This window comes from Trichosurus vulpecula, chromosome 1 (genome assembly GCF_011100635.1).
Source record: "Trichosurus vulpecula isolate mTriVul1 chromosome 1, mTriVul1.pri, whole genome shotgun sequence".
Classification (NCBI taxonomy): domain Eukaryota; kingdom Metazoa; phylum Chordata; class Mammalia; order Diprotodontia; family Phalangeridae; genus Trichosurus; species Trichosurus vulpecula.
The window spans coordinates 458209236-458229601 of NC_050573.1; the positions used below are offsets into that span (position 1 = coordinate 458209236).

At 34.7% G+C, this 20366-nt stretch overlaps 1 protein-coding gene across 1 annotated transcript in view; it reads right to left on the minus strand.

Moving 5' to 3' along the window:
• Positions 1–20366, minus strand: part of TMEM161B (transmembrane protein 161B) — a 108611-nt gene that overhangs the window by 41136 nt on the left and 47109 nt on the right. Inside the window, exons 3-5 of the mRNA XM_036765751.1 lie at positions 16150–16233; positions 14646–14743; positions 11748–11904 (exon numbers count right to left, since the gene is read on the minus strand). Of these exons, the coding sequence (XP_036621646.1) occupies positions 11748–11904; positions 14646–14743; positions 16150–16233 (339 nt within the window). The remainder of the gene's footprint in view (positions 1–11747; positions 11905–14645; positions 14744–16149; positions 16234–20366) is intronic.

Sequence of the window (20366 nt, forward strand, 5' to 3'; positions counted from 1 at the left end):
ATGTGTTTCAGTTATAAAAAAACCTCAAACGATTATTTTTCATGACATCATAGTTCAAGGATCCACAATGTTTACCAGTGTGGGTTCTCAAACCACCAATGCAGACCATAATCTTTTTATAACTTTGGGGTCCACATGCTGAGGAATGCGTCTGTTCTTAGGTAGATTGGTTGGTCTTTGGATAATCTATCACTGTTTCATGTCTAAGCCTCTTTCCACCTTTAGCAAAGCCTTTCAGAGTTTGGAATCTGCTTGAATGATTTTTGAAAATCAATGCTGTTGTGGGGCATCAGAGTAAGTTTGTAGCAGATGCATTAAAATAGAAATCATTTACAAAGCACATGATGATCTTCATTGGTAGACAGAATTCCTTCACAGGAAGTTCAATGTACCAATAAAATTATAGGCCCAGTTTTATCAAAAATAATTTTTTTAGGATTATTGCTGTACTCATTAACTCATATTAATTAATGCACAAGATTACATTACGACATTTGACATTTTTAATGCTGATGTAATAGTAATAATAATATCTTTAAAATCTTGCCTTATTGGTTAAACTGCTGCTTTTTTTTATCTGTCCCTTTTCCATTTCTAGTGTCACCGCCCTCATCAGTATAAAACACACGTGGATTACCTTCCTAACTAATCAATCTGCCTCTGGACTTTCCTATTATCTTACATGCCATCATATTAATCTTAGACAGCTAAGTGGCTCTGACCCTGGACCTTAGAAGACCAAAGTTGAAAGCTAGCCTCAGAACCTTAATAGCTGTATGACCCCTAAGTAAGTCACTCAAACTCTGTTTGCTTGTTTTCTCAAAAGTAAAATGAGGATAATAACAGTACCTATCTCTCAGGCTTACTGTGAAGACGAAATAATATTTGTAAAGAACTTAGCGCAGACTCTGGTACATGGTAGCACTTAATAAATGGTCATTATCATTCCCTCTTCCTGAAACTGTATTTTCATTAGCTATTTATTCTCTTGGCGAACAATCTATAGTACACCCCCGATTACAGACTAAAACAAGAAATTCCAAGGATTATCATATGATCTCAACTGGCTTTTCCAGTCTTCTCACTTTCTCCTGTTCTCCCTTCTTCCTTCTATGAACTTCTAACTATGTACCAGGCAGGTGGCAAACATGTACTTGTATCACAGAGTCACAGGAAATGAAGCTAAGTGGGCCCTATAGAGATCAACCACTAAAAACTCCACATTTTATATCTAAGAAAAATGAGGAATCTCTTACCTTTGCTAATGCTATTTTCCCTACATAATAACACGTCTTAAGAGTTCTAAATCTGAGTTTTAGAAAGCACTTAACATATATTATCTCAAGAAAAACCTCACAACAAATATGAAGTGTGATTTTACAGATGAGAAATCTGAAGCTAATAAAGATTAAGGGACTTGTCCAGCGTCACGCTGCTAGAAATATCTGAAGAAGAATTTGAACTCAAGTTTTCTGACATCATCGAGCACACTACCCACCAGAGCAACGCAGCTGCCCATTTACTTTGTATACCACTCTTCAGACACGTGGTTTGTTATTGCCTTGGGCTATTTTTTAATTAACTGTTCTTATGTTTACGTTCTACTTCCCCAGCTATCCCTCTTCAGAACAAAGACAATATGTTAGACTGCTTTATATCCCTTTGCCTTAATTGGATGAATGATAATGAACTTCTGAAGCCCAGGTACGAAAGCACAAAAATAAACACAATACAAAAGTGAGCCATGTAAAATCACAGAAATAGAGCTGATTTGGAGATTATCTAGTCCAAATCCCTTCCTTTAGGGACTGAGGCCTAGAAAATCTAAGTGACTTGCCAGAGATCATATAGTTAGTAAGTGATAAGAGCATGCAAATCTTGGGCTTCAAAACCAGTACTCTATAACACCTCTTTCAATGCCCCTCCTTCAATGGCCTTAGCCATAACTTGCAATAGCAAGTTAATTTTATCTCAATAAAATTCCTGGCTGTGGTTGTCTCTCAATTTAATCCACTAAAATTCAATCTAGATTTTGGAAGATTCTAATTCTACAATTTAACTCCTCTTCCTGCCAATACTATTTTTCAAGTCACTTTAGCAAATTCAAGGCTAAAAATTTACTTTCTAAAGCATAGGCATGAAAAGATTTTTATCTCGATATTCAGATATTCAAGCTATCTAGGGAACTGGTAGAAATATACAAGAACAAGAGCCATTACCCAATAAATGGTCAGAAGACATGAACAGGCAGTTTTCAAATGAAGAAAAGTAAGTTATCAATAATCAATCGATAAATATTTCCTATGTGCCTACTATGTTTCACGCACTGTGCTAAGTGCTAGACAACTATATTAAATTACCATATTAAAACTGCTAATCACTATTAATAGGAGAAATGAAATTTTAAACAACTCTGAAGTTTTATTGCATACCCATCAAACCGGCAAATTTGAGAAAAGAGGAAAAAATGTAAATTACTAATGAAGCTTATTGGTGGAACTGTGAATTGGCCCAACTGTTCTGGAAGATAATTTGGAACTTACCCCAAGTCACTAAACTGTGCATAACCAGTAATACCTTTGCTAGGTCTATATTCCTAGACGTCAGACAGAAGAACCCACACATACAGAAATATTCACAATAGTACTTTTTGTTGTGTCAAAGAACTAGAAACAAAGTGAGTACGTATCAGTTAAAGAATTGTTGAACAAATTATAGTATCTGGATATGATGGAATATCACTGTACCATGAGACATGATGAAACAGATGAATCAGAGAAACATAGGAAGACATGAGCTGATGCCAAGTAAAGTAAATAGAACTAGCAGACTGACTAAAATAATATAAAGCAAAACACTTTGAAAGAGTTAACTCTGATCAATGTAATGACCAACCATAATACTAAAAGATCAATGATGAAATATGCCTTATACCTCTTACAACTGAAAAAATACATATTAGTAGAAAGAAAGAAGTTCATATGACAGCACATGGAACTATCATGCTAAATTTAATATATTCTGAAAAAGATGTACATTACAGAGATTCACAGTTTCACACATAATCCTTTTTTATTCTTTATATAGAAATGTTTGTATTAATGTTTAAGTTCAAATTTTGAGAAATATTTTAAGCTCAAATATTATATATAGTGAAATGACTTATTTCCAAGTAACCTCAATTACACAGTACTGAAATACTTAAAAGTGGCAGTTTAGAACCAGAAGCTGGTTTCACTGGACTAATAATAGGAGGAGCACCACAATGAATCCCAGTGGGAAAACATTAATATTTTAAGCTAGCTTACCCAAGTGGTTCTACCTTTATTTCTATGGAAAACCCTGAATTTTTTGCAGTTGCAAATACAGAATTGTGATAAAATAAATAAGTCTATCTTAGAACTCCCTGATATAGGAAATAAAGACCTAAGGGAAGAGATTCCCTATTGTGCAGAGAATTTTGAAATATTGCAAGCTTAGAAGCCATTATCCTGCTATCTCACATTGAGCTTTTGCGAGCTATACTAATTTGAAACAAGATTTATTCCATAAGATTAGAATTTGGTATACCTCAATGTGGTGTGGCACTGTATTAGACAAAAATATCACCTTTAAATGAAACAACCTGCTACTAACATTAGGAATTCCAAAGTACAACCATGGGTCTTGACACTGCAGAGAATGCAGCTGCTACCATACCTAGACTACAAGTTTTAATTTATATCGATGTTAACCTTCACATAACTTCCTGGTGAATTGTTGTACTATTAAATAGTGATCATCTTCTGCTATAACAAGAAGTCACTTAATATTTCTTCTTCCACGATATAATTTTTTTAAAAGAAGGCAAAAAGTGACTGCTATGATGACTTCTTAAACATTTCCCTCCTCTATGAGATGTTTATTAATGTCAAATTTTCTTACACTGAATATAGAACAGAATCTAAATACATATAAAAATATTTAACACTGTATTACAAAATACATAACTCACAAAATCCTTCCTTTATTTCCTTTATGTTAAGATTATATCATTGTGAAGTAGTACACGTTTCTATAATTACTGTTAAGAATTACCACGTAAATAACAGGTGCTTACATTTAGGATACAGATTGGGGTTAGGAATGATAAATTTAATATAAATTTCATTCCAGATTTACAAAAAATCCAGTTAGTCAATAATCTGCTAAGTTTCACTTATATCTATTTGGGGTCAAACAAAAAATTATTGGAAATTAACTTCTACCTTCCTTGTACCATTAATTTTACAGATCATTCTGCAAATTAGATATTATGAAAAGGATCTCACTGGTAAATTCTCAAAACTGTCCATGGAAATCTACTAATGCAATCATTTTCTTTCTCTAATTTCTTTTCCTTCTTAATCTTTCAATACTAGTTATTACAGACCACCTGCTATTAAGTGTTAATTTATTCTGCTTCATATCAGAAAAACTGAACTCAAAGAAAATGTAACAAGTAGGATTTTTTTTTTAAAATCCCATGTGAACTGGGTTTTTCTAAAAAGTACTAATTCTCTGTTGGAGGGAAATCACAATTTTTTATGCAAATGTGCTGAATTTAGAAAAGAAAAAGGAGTCATGAGAGTGGAGAGAGTTGGAAGAGAAAAGTGTTGCTCACTGCCCTGCTCCCTGTACAGAATAGTGGCTCTTGGGTCCAAACAAGAACATTTTTAGGTAATAAAGTTTAAAAAACTATCATAGGATCATAAATTTAAAGTTGGTCAAGTACACTGAGAGGTCCTCTAATGCAACTATCTCATTTTACAGATTAGAAAACTGAGGCTCAGGGGCGGAGCCAAGATGGCTGCTGGAAAGCAGGGACTTGTGTGAGCTCCCACCCAGGTCCCTCCAAACACCTATTAAAAAATGGCTCTGAACAAATTCTAGAACTGCAGAACCCACAAAATAGCAGAGGGAAGCAGGGCTCCAGCCCAGGACAGCCTGGATGGTTGCTGGGTAAGGTCTATTGCACTGGGCTGGGGAGCAAAGTGGAGGAAAGCCCAGCATGGGCTGCGCCAGGACCAACCAGAACTGGAGCCAGCTGGAACAGGCCCTAGTGCCCTGAATCAGTGAGCTGTGGCAGTTACCAGACTTCTCAATCCACAAACACCAAAGACAACAGAGAAGGTTAGTGGGAAAAGCTCCTGGGACAGAGTGAAAGGAGTTCGCAGTTCCGCCACCGCCCCAGGGGCAGGAGAGGGGCTGCAGCTACAGAACTACACCTGCAGTTGCTTCCGGCCCCAGGCCCACCTGGTGAGAGGAATTAAGTGGTGGATCAGAGCAGGAGTGCAGGTCCTGCTTAAGATTTTCATCAGGTCCAGGTTGGCTGTTCTTGGGGAAGGAGTAGCGCTGGTGTGGCAGAGCTTGCTGTGTAGAAATAGCTCTGAAAACAACAGTGCAGCCCCTCAAGCTTGGGACAAAGTACTCTATACTCTACAAGCAGTCATACCCTGCTGAAAAACTCAAGGGTCAAGTTAGTTGGCTGGGAACATGGCCAGGGAGTGAAAACACACTCAGATTCAGACTCAGACTTTGGAATCTTTCTTTGGTGACAAAGAAGACCAAAACATACAGCCTGAAGAAGTCAACAAAGTCAAAGAGCCTACATCAAAAGCCTCCAAGAAAAACATGAACTGGTCTCAGGCCATGGAAGACCTCAAAAAGGATTTGGAAAAGCAAGTAAGAGTAGAGGGAAAATTGAGAAGAGAAATGAGAGTGATGCAAGAAAACCATGAAAAACAAGTCAATGACTTGCTAAAGGAGATCCAAAAAAATACTGAAAAATACACTGAAGAAAACAACACTTTAAAAAATAGACTAACTGAAATGGCATAAGAGCTCCAAAAAGCCAATGAGGAGAAGAATGTCTTGAAAGGCAGAATCACCCAAATGGAAAAGGAGGTCCAGAAGACCACTGAAGAAAATACTACTTTAAAAATTAGATTGGAGCAAGTGGAAGCTAGTGACTTTAGAAGAAATCAAGGTATTATAAAACAGAAACAAAGGAATGAAAAAATGGAAGACAATGTGAAATATCTCATAGGAAAAACCACTGACCTGGAAAATAGATCCAGGAGAGATAATTTAAAAATTATTGGGCTACCTGAAAGCCATGATCAAAAAAGAGCCTAGATATCATCTTTCAAGAAATTATCTAAGAGAACTGCCCGGACAGTCTAGAACCAGAGGGTAAAATAGAAATTGAAAGAATCCACCAATAGCCTCCTGAAAAAGATCCCAAAAAGAAAACTCCTAGGAAAATTGTCGCCAAATTCCAGAGCTCCCAGATCAAGGAGAATATACTGCAAGCAGCCAGAAAGAAACAATTTGAGTATTGTGGAAACACAATCAGGATAACATAAGATCTAGCAGCTTTTACATTAAGGGATCAAAGGGCATGGAATATGATATTCCAGAGGTCAATGGAGATAGGATTAAAACCAAGAATCACCTACCCAGCAAATCTGAGTATCATGCTCCAAGGCAAAATATGGACTTTCAATAAAAGAGGACTTTCAAGTTTTCTCAGTGAAAAGACCAGAGCTGAATAGAAAGTTAGACTTTCAAACACAAGGAACAAGAGAATCATGAAAAGGTAAACAAGAAAGAGAAATCATAAGGGACTTACTAAAGTTAAACTGTTTTGTTTACATTCCTACATGGAAAGATGATGTGTATAATTCATGAGACCTCGGTATTAGGGTAGCTGAAGGGAATATACTTATATAGAGAGACAGAGGGCACAGGGTGAGTTTAATATGAAGGGATGATATAAAAAAAAAATCAAGGTAAGGGATGAGAGAGGAATATATTGAGAGAGGAAGAAAGGGACAGATAGAATGAGGTAAATTGTCTCACATAAAAGTGGCAAGAAAAAGCAGTTCATTGGAAGGGAAGAGGGGGCAGGTGAGGGGGAATGAGTGAATCTTGCTCTCATTGGATTTGACCTGAAGAGGAAATACCATACATACTCAATTGGGTATCTTACCCCACAGGAAAGAAGGAGAAAGAAGATAAAAAGAAGGGCAGATGATAGAAGGGAGGGCAAATAGGGGGACGAAGTAATCAAAAGCAAACATTTTTGAAAAGGGACAGGGTAAAGGGAGGAAATTGGATAAAGGGGGACAGGACAGGAAAGAGGAAAATATAGTTAGTCTTTCACAACATGAGTATTGTGGAAGGGGTTTGCACAATGATACACATATGGCCTATGTAGAATTGCTTGCCTTCTTAGGGAGGGTGGGTGGGAAGGGAAGAGGGGAAAGAATTTGGAACTCAAAGTTTTAAAAGCAGATGTTCAAAAAAAAAAGTTTTTGCATGCAACTAGGAAATAAGATATACAGGCAATGGGGCATAAAAATCTATCTTGCCCTACAAGAAAGGAAGGGAAACGGGGATGGGGGTGAGTGGGGTGACAGAAGGAAAGGGACAATCAGAATATATGCCATCTTGGACTGGGGGGGAGGGTAGAAATGGGGAGAATATTTGTGAAACTCTTGTGAATTTGCAATAAAACCTTGTGAAACTTGTGAAAATCAATGCTGAAAACTAAAAACATTAAATAAATAAATAATACAAGCAGGGGAGAAAAAAAAAAAGAAAACTGAGGCTCAGGGAATTTAAATGACTTGCTGCAGGTCATATGATCCTTCCCAGAATATTAACCAAAGTTATTATCAGTTACCATCAGTTTACAAACTGCTTATTGAGATTTTTAAATGTTATAATTCACAACTTTAAAAAATGGAAAGTGTGTTACTACCTATATTGTATTTAATTCCAAATTATAGAAACGTATTTTTCCCTTTTTATTTCATTTAAGACGTTAAAAGAAAAAAGGACTAAAGTATTAAAAGAAGTATCTGATGAAACAACACTAGTATGGTCACTAGTGAGAAATTTTTGTAAGTCTCTGACTTCAGCAAAATTTAGCTTTTAGAAAACAAGTCACTTTCCCACTTTTCTAAAAGATTTTCATGTTCATCTAAAGTTTTTTTTAACTTTATACAGCAGAGAAAACCACTGGGAGAAACAAATACTTCTGTTTCTTTTCCTTTTCAAAATGAGTAAACCTACATTTATTAGTACAACATAAAAAGCATTTGAAACATTTATGGTAGATTAACTGTTCTGTTCAACAGTTTGCACGTGAAATGTTTACAATAAGTAGCACAATAAATCCTTAGGGCCCATCAAATACAATCTTTTAAGAAAAAACATATTAATCTGATTAATCAAATATTAATCTGATCCTACCTTGCAACTTGGTAAAAAAAAAAAATCTTATAAGATTCCCACTGTTAAAATATATGCCTTTATGTAATAGATATGGAAGTATATTATTTTATTTTAAACAGAAGAAAAATATTAAAATTCTTCCACAAATAGAGAAAACACAATTACAAATGCTATTTTTAAAAAAAGGAAAAGAATTTTGTAGCTGATTAAAATTCTCACGATACCTCTCATTTTGATGAATGTGGAAGTCAAAGTATTTTGGAGTACAACACACAAAGATCTAAAAAAAGATCCCTGAAGCACAAAATGTAAAGATTTTACAAACCACTAAGTAACCCAACTAATAAAAATGTTAATGTTCTTAAGTTTTATGTAACTTGTTAAAAAATTAATCTCATCTCAATTTTAAGCTTAAAAAATTATCACCTTAACAAAAAAATTGAATCGTAAAATTAATTAGTTCTTAGAAATAAGGTTGTATGGCCCAAATAAATTCTCAGTCTAATCACAAGTCTCTGACCTGAAAACTAAGTGATTTGCCACATTAGCACAGAAGACCTAGAAAGATTTGAAAAACAAACAAGCTTTGATGTAATATGCTATATGCAAGTTTTTGAAACACAACAAATATTTTGGCATAGTCTCAACATCTTTGATTCACTAGCAATATCCAATATCTTATGCTGTCTACTTCAGGTTTTGTATGGTAAAACAGAACATTTCTGTGGAGTAGGAAAATGAATAAGAGCCATGCATGGAATTTTAGAAAGGTGATTTTCAGTGCTTTACTTTGCCACTGGCATTACACTCTACAGTGAACAAATGTCTTCCGTGACCTTTGATCTAAAAATTTGCTCAATGACTAAATATTAAACACTGATAGAATTAACAAATTCTAAAATGTATTTCAATTTAAACTAATACTTTATTTGGTATAAAATTTGCATTTCTACATATTTCCCTCAAATTAAAAATTTTAAACATAGCCATAAAAACATATACAATAGGGTTTTGTATCTTAAAGCATCTACATTGTAAAATACAAGCACTGTGGAAATGTGACTAATGATCCAGACCTTTAACCAAATATAATAGGACTACTGAGAAGCTTTATCTTTCTTTGTAAAACAGCTTTCTACTCACTCAAATTCATGTAATTGACTCAATATTAGTCCCTGTGCTATAGTTTGTTCAAGTTTTTTTTTAATCTATACAATATTAGAACTTCAAAGTTTCTAAGAGTTTCATCCCTAACCAAAAATCTTTAAGACTTCAGTACTTAAATTAAATTCTCCTTCTGCTTGCTTCCCTTATTGATAACTGAAAAATCAGTAAGAACAGAGATTGAATGTCTGTAAAGGCTTTATGGGACAGCACAGATGACTAAGGTAGCATCTGGAGTATATTTAGTGTAGATATAAATATATTTTGTATAACAAAGTATACTAAGATATTTACATATTTGCCATACATCTCCTCCTGCATCCTAAATCTTCTCTTATGTCATATATGTTTTAAAGTTATACAGAGTAATTTCAGGAACCTGATTCAGGAAAAATGGAGGAAAGTGAATTTGGGGAAAGAGGCGGTCTATGATTAGAAAGGGGCCAAAAGGCTAGAACGAAAAATCAGACTGGGTTGTTTTAAGAGTAAGGCTGAAGCCCTGGATAGTTTTAGGGCTAGGATTAGGCTAAATGTATGGTTCATATAAAGCTGAAAACAGGTGGAATCTGAGGATCTATAAGGTTTGGGGCTTCTGTGTCATTTTTTTATGTGTTCCATTTATTTGCCTTCCGGAATTTCTTACAAGGCTCTATTGCAAATTCTGTTATAGTCACTAGCTCTATATATATGATTAGTCAAATATTACAGGTGAAAACTATTACAGCAATAAAATTATGCTTTTTTCACCTTTAAACTTAGAATTAACTATTTAAGTTATATATCATCAATTTCAGGTCTTCTAAAAAGCACAATTCCACTAGCAATGATTGCAGAGGTATTCTGATTCAGCTGATTTATGTGCTATTCTAGAATTAAGAAGGGCTATTGTCCTATGTAATCAATGGAGACATGTGTTTGACTAATAAGCAGACACAGACAATAAGAAAATGAACAGAAGCCAGACAGAGGTCATTCCAACTAGAGTCTCCGTGCACAGGGAATGAAAGGCATACCAGATACACTATAGCTAAGATGAAAGATAGGCCATAAATAGTATCATGGTTGGTGTTAGATCATCTGGCATTTTAAAGGAATTTTAGATTCCTGCATACCTCATACATCTGAAGACAGGAAAAGAGTAGATTTTCTCACATTCTACAGGTTCTTTCAAAACCCCCTTCCCTCTTCTTCCCTTCTTCCATTGTGAAGGGTCAGGGTTGGGGGAAAATAGATTGTATTCTAAGCCCTTCAGCACATTCTGTCCCCTCTACGATGGGGAGACAGCAAGCTCCTGGGATCCCGCGGGGTTGGCATTGTTTGGTGACTTTCACAAGAGCTCTGTTAAGACTAAGCCAAGTCAGTTCAATGCTGGAGAGTGTGTGGGACCTTTACTCTCATATTATTAGCTAGTGCTGACAGTGAAGCAAAAGGTGAAATGTATTCACACGATCAATAATCTGCCTTGCCATTAACAAATATCCTTCTCTATAGTCTCAACAGGTATCTAGGGCAGTATCATGATCTAAAATTAAAATGTACATAAATAATATTTTTTAAACAAAACTGTTATATATCATTTTACATGTGTATAAATGCATATATTCATACTATAAATTAATGAAATAAACTTGAGCGAAATGAAAAGCAGAACACAAAGTGACACTGTTTTAGCACCACAGTATTTCAAAAGTCATCAGAAATCAGTATCAGATGTATTGAAATGCAACATTTATGACATTTAGAGGACAACAGTCCGTCAGGTTAAAATATTTTCATTATGCTTTATATAGCCTGACTGCTGATTATGAGAGGACACATTCTGCTTTAATGGAGATTTAAGAAATTGAATTACATGATGATTTTTAACTACTGAAGTAGTTCTATCAGCTAAAATCCATAGAGATTTAAATGCTTGAACTAAATTTGCTACTACAATTATAGAAATATGGATATCTTATGCATGCTTTTCAGCTAATTTGGATGATTAGTGCTTTTATACAGTACAGCATTTTTCTTTGTAAAGATGCTGCAGATACAGCTTTGTACTGAATACAAGGTCTAAAAATTCTACCTTAGTTTCAGGGTATGTTTTCCTGGGTCAACTAATTTTCAAAATACGGTCAGTTCAGAGTATACCCCATGTTGATGTTTGTTCAGTATCTCCAAAATGTCAGAGCCTAACAGAAAAATAAAAGCTTTGTGTTTTCAATATTCTTGCTATCTTTCAAATTGTGACAAACTCTACAGGCATACACTGGAAAAGGAAAATCAATTCATGCACTATCATTTGAAATGACCACAAATGGTACAGTGAAGGATACACTGCAAAAGTCAAAACAAGCAAGCACCAGACAATGCTGATATTCATTTCTTGTGTAGGTTTCATTAAACTGTAGTAGACTTCGGTTACTAGATACACTACTGTAGCTGCCACAGTGAAATCCACCAGCCATTGATACTCAGGAAAATAATGCAATGCTGAAAAATAAAGGTTTTCAAACACAAAAGTTTTACCTAAACTTTGATCAACAGCAGATACAGACTTATACTTAATTAACTTTAAGCATATTCAATTCTACTTTTGGATTTTTATTAAAGATTTGCAAATATCAAGATGCTAAAATTCAGCAATACAGAATCTTACACTCAAAATTAAATGTTACAAATTTTAAGATCTCATGCATTAAACAATCAAAATAAACTGATTATCACCAATATTAAATTTATGTTAAAATGACTATAAATACACTGTAGCTTGATAATTGACTACTGATTTTTAAGAAAATTCTGAAGCATTATGTTTTTTAAGAGAGAATTTCACTTATGACATCTTATCCTTAGGATACATAAGACTGGGTAAAGCACACTGTCTTTTGAGCTTTGTTTCACAAAAAGAGAATTAAACCATTTTAACATCAATGACAGGGGAAGGGTTATTCCATGAGTTACTTCCTGTAAGCTACAAAAACAAAATGTTAAGGTGTTTTGTTTTGTTTTGTTTTCTGTTTGGTGGTTCCCTACTTAAACACTGAGAAATCCTTTGGATTCCATAAAACCAGCCTCTTCAGTTCCAAATGTTCCATCTCTAAGTGTTTGTGTTAGAGGCGTAATACTCTGAATATGAACAGGCTTTCTACTTTCTTTTGGTCTCCAAGTTCCTTAATATGTTTCCCTAAAGGGATCCTTTAAAAGTGACCTAAGTTCTAGTATTCTCCACAATCTTCCTAAATTCTGTCACTTGGGAAAAGACAGACCAGAAATCTAAAGAGGGTCAGGGGCCTGAAACTGAATAGGAAATTTTTTTTTGAAAGGAGGAAAAGGTAAGAGGAAAACATACCAAACAGGTGAAAGGTTCTATCTCAATGTATATATCTTTGTGATTTTATTTCTTCCTTTATCCTACTCATAGTGATAAAACTTCAGGGATTAAGCAAACACCATTAATCCCTGATAAAGAATTTAGCCCAGTGGTACCCATATGAGTGTCTAAATAAATAATGTGACATTACATAAACACTCATTGATACAATTCTATTTATTACCCAATCAAAATGCTACGTTTCAAACTTTGTTTCCACAGACTCCTAATATAAAATGAATACACATTCCTTTGGGGGCAGTTGTGGGAATTGGGGATGGAATATTTGGCCCTTAGTTATAACACTTTAAAATTTTGCGAGTCTTTTTAAAAATCACCCATCTAAAAGAAAATTTACGTTAAAATAAAATAATGCTATTCAAAACAAGGCAGGTTAAAAGACTAAACCCTTAGTGATCTCCATGTGAAGAGGTAATATAACAAGATGTAAAGTAACAAGCCTTAATGCTTTTTCAATTTAGCTAAAATTTTCACTTGCTTTCAAATTGACTTAACACTTCTAATTTCATACCCAAGGTAATTGTTTTAGCTCTCTTTTGTGCACTTATGTTCTCACATATACTTAATGATTTCTGAATGTAAAGCTGAAGGTTTCATCCTATCACATCTCTAGGCATCTCCAAGCTTGGTTGTCTCCCTTTTTTAACAAACATTTATTAAAAGCTCACTATGTGAAAGGCATTCTTTTCCACAGAGTTCTTGGTTATTGCTAGTCTCTAAATCCCTGACTCCAAAATGGTGAACCAAAGATTTGATCAAATAGGTTTGGATATTTTTAAAACATTGTTAACAATAATTAAATCAAGACTTCAAATAATACTATATTATTGTCCATTTGGTCTAATGGGGGGAGGGGGGGAAATCAAAAGGATAAATCACTCAAGCTATTCTTTTAGTCTTTTAAGTCCTTTACCTTAGATTTCTTCCCCCCATGTACGTAAAGAATATTCTGTCAATCCTATCTCCTGCATTTACAACACTAGTATGAAGTAAAATATAATTCTATTAGAGGTTAATTATATCATATCACAGTTAGACACTGTTAAATTTTAAAATAGCGGAATTCAGAAACATATGGGCAGATTCAGTACTCATAGTACATCAAGTTCCATGTAATAATGGCCACAATGTTTTAAAAATCCTAACAGCAGATTTGTTGTATTTTACTATTATCAGTTCCTCTGAATTTGGCAATGCAAATATAACTGCAATCTTAAGATTCTTTTAAATTATTATTCTTTCTGAAATGTTAAACACTACACACATTCTTGTACCCATTTTACCTAAACTGAATCACAGAAATTCACTTCTTTTCAGTGACATAGCAAGGGTCAAACTAGAACCACAAATGAGGTTTTATATGAATGAGGTTTTGCATAGCTCCTATGCACATCATTCTCTAACAGATCTAAATGTTATAAATAAAGCAATTCAGCACTAACATATACATCTATCAACTGAATCTAATCATTATGAATATTATAGTAGAATGATACCCGGAATTAGAGGCATTAAGAAAAGGAAAGCTATGTGGTTTCAAAATTTATGCCTGAGAAACAGTATTTTTTTTTAATAAGCTCTTTCTTTTCCCATGGTAAAAATGGGCAAAATTGCACACAACTCATTATAGTCTAAACAATTCCATGAAGAAAAAGATTATTAAAAGAAGTCTCTATGAACTTCTTAGTTCTAAAAGTTCACACAATTCCTACATATAAACATTAATAATGTAACAGCAACAATCAACTAAGTTTGCTTGTTTTAAACTGTCTCTAAGGTAATGTGCAACTGAACTTTAAAGAACTCTTGACCAAAAACCCTTCACTGAATTTTTTCTTACCTAAAGTATCCACTTCTGTAATTGCCTTTGTTTCTAGATGAAGATCAATATCCTTTGGAATGGTTAGTGGCTTACTTTCAATATGACCATTATATTTCCTATAAAAAATGAGATAAGAAATACAAGAAGTTACCAAATTGTTGTGTAGATTGCTATGACAAAATTTAATTTTTTTAAGTGAGAAGTTCAATCTCTGATATTTTAAATAGCGGGGCGGTGAGTGAATAGCTGCTACTGAATCAATCAGTTATTAGAAAGAAGCAAAAATTTTATAGGTAAATTATTTCAATGAATGATTATTTGGTAAGCCTTACTAAGTGAATACATTAGACATCCAACTTGGAACAAGCATTTTATTTGTAATGTCAATTAGTTTATTAATAGCTCAACAAACAACTTCAATAAATCCATCTTCATTGTCTGGTATAAGAGTCACAGACCTGAATCTCCCAAGAGATTGCCAATATGGACATTTTATTGAGTGGGGGGGGGGGGGGGGGGGAGGGAGGGCGGCAAGACTAATGAAAGCCATTTTACATGTATCACTGTTATTTTAGAATTAAAAAAAAAGACAACCAGGCAAACAAAAAGTATATAAATCATATGTACCCAACAACTGTGATATAAAATAAGATTACCTAAAACATTAGATAATAACTTTAACTTAAAAAAATGTTATAAAGAAATTACTTTATATTAATAAACTAGCAAATACTTACTGAGCACCTACTATCTATAAGGCATGGTCCTGGACACATTTGAACTGGCGAAATAGCATGAATATGTTTTAAACACATCCAAGCATCCTACTAATGAGAAGAAAAAAGCCTATACTTCTGGCATATACATTTAAGAAATATGAAGTAAAAGTTTTGAACACTACAAAACTGAACAAATTTTTGAAATTTATGGCTATAAACAGTCCTGGACTATAAAGGTCTAATACTTTACAGTCAAATAAATATTTCATAAAGTTTTGGGAAAATTATTTTTATGTATATGAGTATTTTATAAAGCACAAGTGAAGTTAGTCTAGAAAGGAAATTTTCAGTAAATTATTTTGGTGATATAAGGAACTCCCAGTGTGTAAATACTCTCCCACAATGAAGATCAGCAACTAATCTTTACTGTCTCAGAAAGATGGCTGGTGTACTGAAACACTGTTAACAGTCCAAGGTCGCAGAAGAATTTGACCCCAGATCGGCTTCGAGTTCTGTCCCTCCACAGATCTATCTACAACACAACACTGCCTCAAAATTGTTACTAGTCAGTACCTAAGTTTTCTATATTTGGTTTTTGCATACCAAATTTTCTTCAAGTATTTCAGTTATACAGACATTTTAGAACTTGTTTGTTTCTATTGCAAATTCCTTAGTCTCTTCACTTTGATATTCATCATAAATTCTAAGTTTCTCTGTCTGAAAGTGTAACACAAAAATATCCTCTTAACAAACTGTATCCAACAATGTGACACTATAATACAAACACAATAATGATAAATTACCTATCTTTTTTGCTCTTTCCCCTTTGTTGTTTTCCCGCAAGAAGGCGTAACTCTTCTTCTGTAGGATGCTGATACCATCGCAAACTAACAAAAGAAACCAACAATGTAAGTTTTAAAAACATATCATAGGCATTACAGCTTTAAAATAATATTGACATGTTCATTCTAAATATTATAGTAAGCCATTCCTTCTGTTATTCTCTTCATTGAACTGTGAGACCATGGCAATAAATAAATTATGGCTTTATTTACAGATATTATTTATATGCATAAGGTCAAGTCCAGAGACTTCATTTTAAATAGCATTTTTAATTTTCCACTTTCTGGAGGAGGTCCTACCTAAACTTTTTTCCCAGAGATGTTAATAAGTGGCAAAAGTGACTGATTTGCATTGCCCGTCTCAATCTCTTACTGATAGGTATCAGATAGTGAAACAGGAAAGGAACCATGGAAACTACATGAGCTACAAAAGGGATAATAAATTGCTAATAATCAAGTTTTCTGTATTATTTAATTCTTAAAAAAATAAAATTCGTACTTACACTATTCAAATAGTTTCTGCATGGAGACATGGGGAAAGACTTTTTTTTTTTAAAAAAGACTGTCAGGGAGGGGGTGTTGGAAGGGGAAAGGCAACAAAGTACAGGTAGGTGCTTTCAGAAGTGTTAGCCTGGGGCCAGAACTGTAACTTGCAACATTTATCAAAACCCTTGAACCAGTAAGCAATTTCTGTACCCCAAGATTACTTGTTTATAGTCTTGCTCTCTATAGAGTGAAGGAAAATTAATAATGCTGGAGAGAATTATCGTAATACATTAAAATACATTTGCCTACTTAAAACCCTCTACTCATTTAAACCAAGTTTTCTGGGTAGGTGAGGGCTGACCTCTACAAGCATCAAGCCTTTCAAAAAAAAATTAATGATTCAGTATAGAAATATGAAGATATTTCTTTAAAAAGAGTAAAATAAATAATATATTGATGACTCAGCATTACCATTATGATAAATCATTGTGCTGTGCCATAATTACAGTAAGATATGAAAGTTCTGGGATGTTGTCTGCCTCAACGCTACATGACCTGAGACTACCATTGCCCCCTCCTCCCTTTTTTTTTTCACAAAGTTTGTGTTTGTCTTTTGGAGTCCTGCCTTCTGCAGTTACTTCTCACTGCTATCAATACACTTGCCTATAACGATGCCTCTTTAATTTTTAAATTTTAATCTGCTGTAGGCTTAAAATCAAATAACAAGGACAGTCTTATTAGAGTAAATAGGATTTGAAGAAGTACTTGAGAAATCTGTGTCAATAGAAGTGCATGGACTTTGCGACCTTTATTTTGGCTTCTCAAGCCCTGCCCCCCTCATTATTTTTGTTTTGTTTTTGTTTTTGTTTTTTGCTTTGCCCCTAGTTCTTTAGCCCTGTTGTTGAGGCAGAGTGAAATATCACTCTATATCAAATACAAGTACAAACATGCCAAAATGAATAATAATATATGGAATATTCTTGCCTGCTGATTCACTCATACAAGATGATAATCTTAGTCTAACACACCATTTTAGTAACTCTGCTCAACAGTCTAGTGTCATTCAAAAAATGTATATAGTTCATGTATTTCACAAAACTAAAAAAAACCCATCACTTCAGTTAACCTATTTTATAATTTAAGAAATACTAGTATCCCAATCAAATTTTTAAAACTCATTATACAAGGAAGTGAGAATAAAGTGAATCTTGAATCTTTAGGGAGGAGGGAGGGAGAAAGAGGGAGGGGGGGAGAGGGAGAGCAAGAGGGAGGGAGAGGGAGAGAGAATATGTATATATGTAAAATATAAAAGACTGGTTAAGACTGCACCATTCCCAAAAAGCTTCCAACCCTAAATATACAATAGAGAAAACTAAAGAAATATCTAGTCTCACTTTTTGGAATCCTTTTTTTCTTCAGTTTCTTTAACTTACAAAAACATGTGACTTACAAAATATGACAACTTACAAAACTATGTAACATTTTCATTTCTTGAAAATCTGCTCAGTGTTATTTCTTAAAATTCAGTTTCTTGTGCATATGCCTAATAGGCCCCTGTTCTTCTCTGCTGACAATTTTAACAAAATACCATGGTCATTTGAGAGAGAGAAGGAAAAAAATGGCCCAGGCAAGGAGAGCAAGGGATTCAGGCATTTCACTTAGAGCAGAGCTGAGGTATTTAAACTTTTTCCCCATCCTTTAGGTCATAGGTCCCACCTACTGTGCATTTGAATAGTAGGTTTAAAGGAGGAAGCTGGTAGGCTCTTAGGATCAGGCAACATGCAAGAAAACAGGCAAAAGAAGTCCTAGCAATTGAAGATGGAAGTGTTTTCATATCTTCCTTTACCCAATAGGTGATGTGTCAAATTTATTGTGCATCTGAACAGAGACTTTTGATTAGAGACCTGAGAGAGGTGGTAATTCACCAAACTGAGGAGCCTAAGCAGATGGAGGAGGAGGCAGGTTGAAGGGCACAATCAGGAAAAGAGTAAAGCAAAGTCTAGCAGGGGCACTGACATGAAAAAAAGCAGTACCTTTCCCAAATCCCCATGCAAAACCCACTATTCAAATGTACTAAACGATTATAGCCTATCACTTACCTCTCCAAGAAGAGAGGGGCCAAGCAAGACACTTCAAAACAAAAAAGGAACTTTAATTACAACAGAGTATACACTCCGTAGCTCTGGATTCGAGGCTTTTTGGACGGGGTATTGATCAGAAAGGATTGTATTTTCTTTTATGTTTAGGAGAAATACTTTTCACTGGACAATGTATCATATAAACACCAATTTACCCCATTGCTAGTCAGTTACACTACAGTTACAATGCTTTTAATTGGCAGGTGAGTGAACAGAGAAGGGTATAAGAAGTATCATCTGTGGGGTCAGTGAGAATAACTTATTTCAGAGGGAAACAATGGCTGAAGAACCTAAAGAAGCAGCATTTCCTGGCCAATACTGTGATGCTGCCAAATTCCCAGTGATTTTTCTTTTGGCCAGCTGATAGGAATGGGATACGGGGAAGGTGTTAAAGACAGACATACACCCCTAAAAAGTTGCTTGTTTTTTCTAATTTGTCAAAAATTAATTTCTAAACATGAAAACTAGAACAGTTACAAAAAACCAGAAGAATGGGGCGGGGGGGGGGGGGGGAGAGGTAGTCATTAGTCATTTCCATAATACAGAATAAGTGTGGTCCCGTAGAGGCGTGTTATTAGCAAAGATGACATTTCCTAAATCAGGGGTGGGGAATCTGTGACCTCGAGGACACATCTGACCCTCTAGGTCCTCAAGTGTGGCCCTTTGACTGAATCCAAACTTCACAGAACAAATCCCCTCAATAAAAGGATTAGTTCTGTAAACCTTAGGCTCAGTCAAAAGGCTGCACCAAAGGACCTAGAGGGACACAGGTTCAATGACCTAAATTGTACTACATACTTGGCATGTGCTCAGCAATCCTGATCAATATTGTACGGTAATCTTCTTCAAATTTTAGGATGATTGGTTAAAGATAGCTTTCTAGGCATAGGCTGCACAAAAGAATATATGGGAAAAGATGGAAAAAAGGAGAAAAATCCCATTTTCAATACAACCTTTTGCTACTCTACCAGCTTATAAAGCCCAATATCTCTTCCTCTTCTGCAGTTGACCAAACCAGGATCAGAAGACAAAAGGAAGTAGTTCAGCTTTAATGATATTGTCTACAGTAGTGGCTGAAGTTGAGAATTCTTAGTAAATTTCTGAGAACAGAAATCTAATTACCTCATGTTATTAGGATAATACCTAGAATTAACTGACGACTACAAATTAAACAACTCAACCATAATTACAAGATCATATTGTTTATAAAATTCTAAAAGCCCTGGTGGTAGTCTACAAGTTTTCCTTTAAAAATAATGCATCTCTCCCACAGCAAGCTTTATGACCCCGCGCAAGTCCCTTAACTGCTCAGTGCTGCAGTTAACTTTCTATGCCAGGGCTGTCCAACCATAGGTTTCTATTGAAACAATCAACAATATGTTTTGATTTGCCATTTTAGTGAGAGCTCTGCATTAGCTCAGCTTTGTTTACTAAAGCATTTATGTAAATTTCTACATTTGTAGGGGGGCCTCATAAATCAAGGCCCAAGGGCCCCCATTTTGGACAGCCCTGTTCTAAACTATAAGTTGCAGGGAGCTGCTGATATGAATTAGT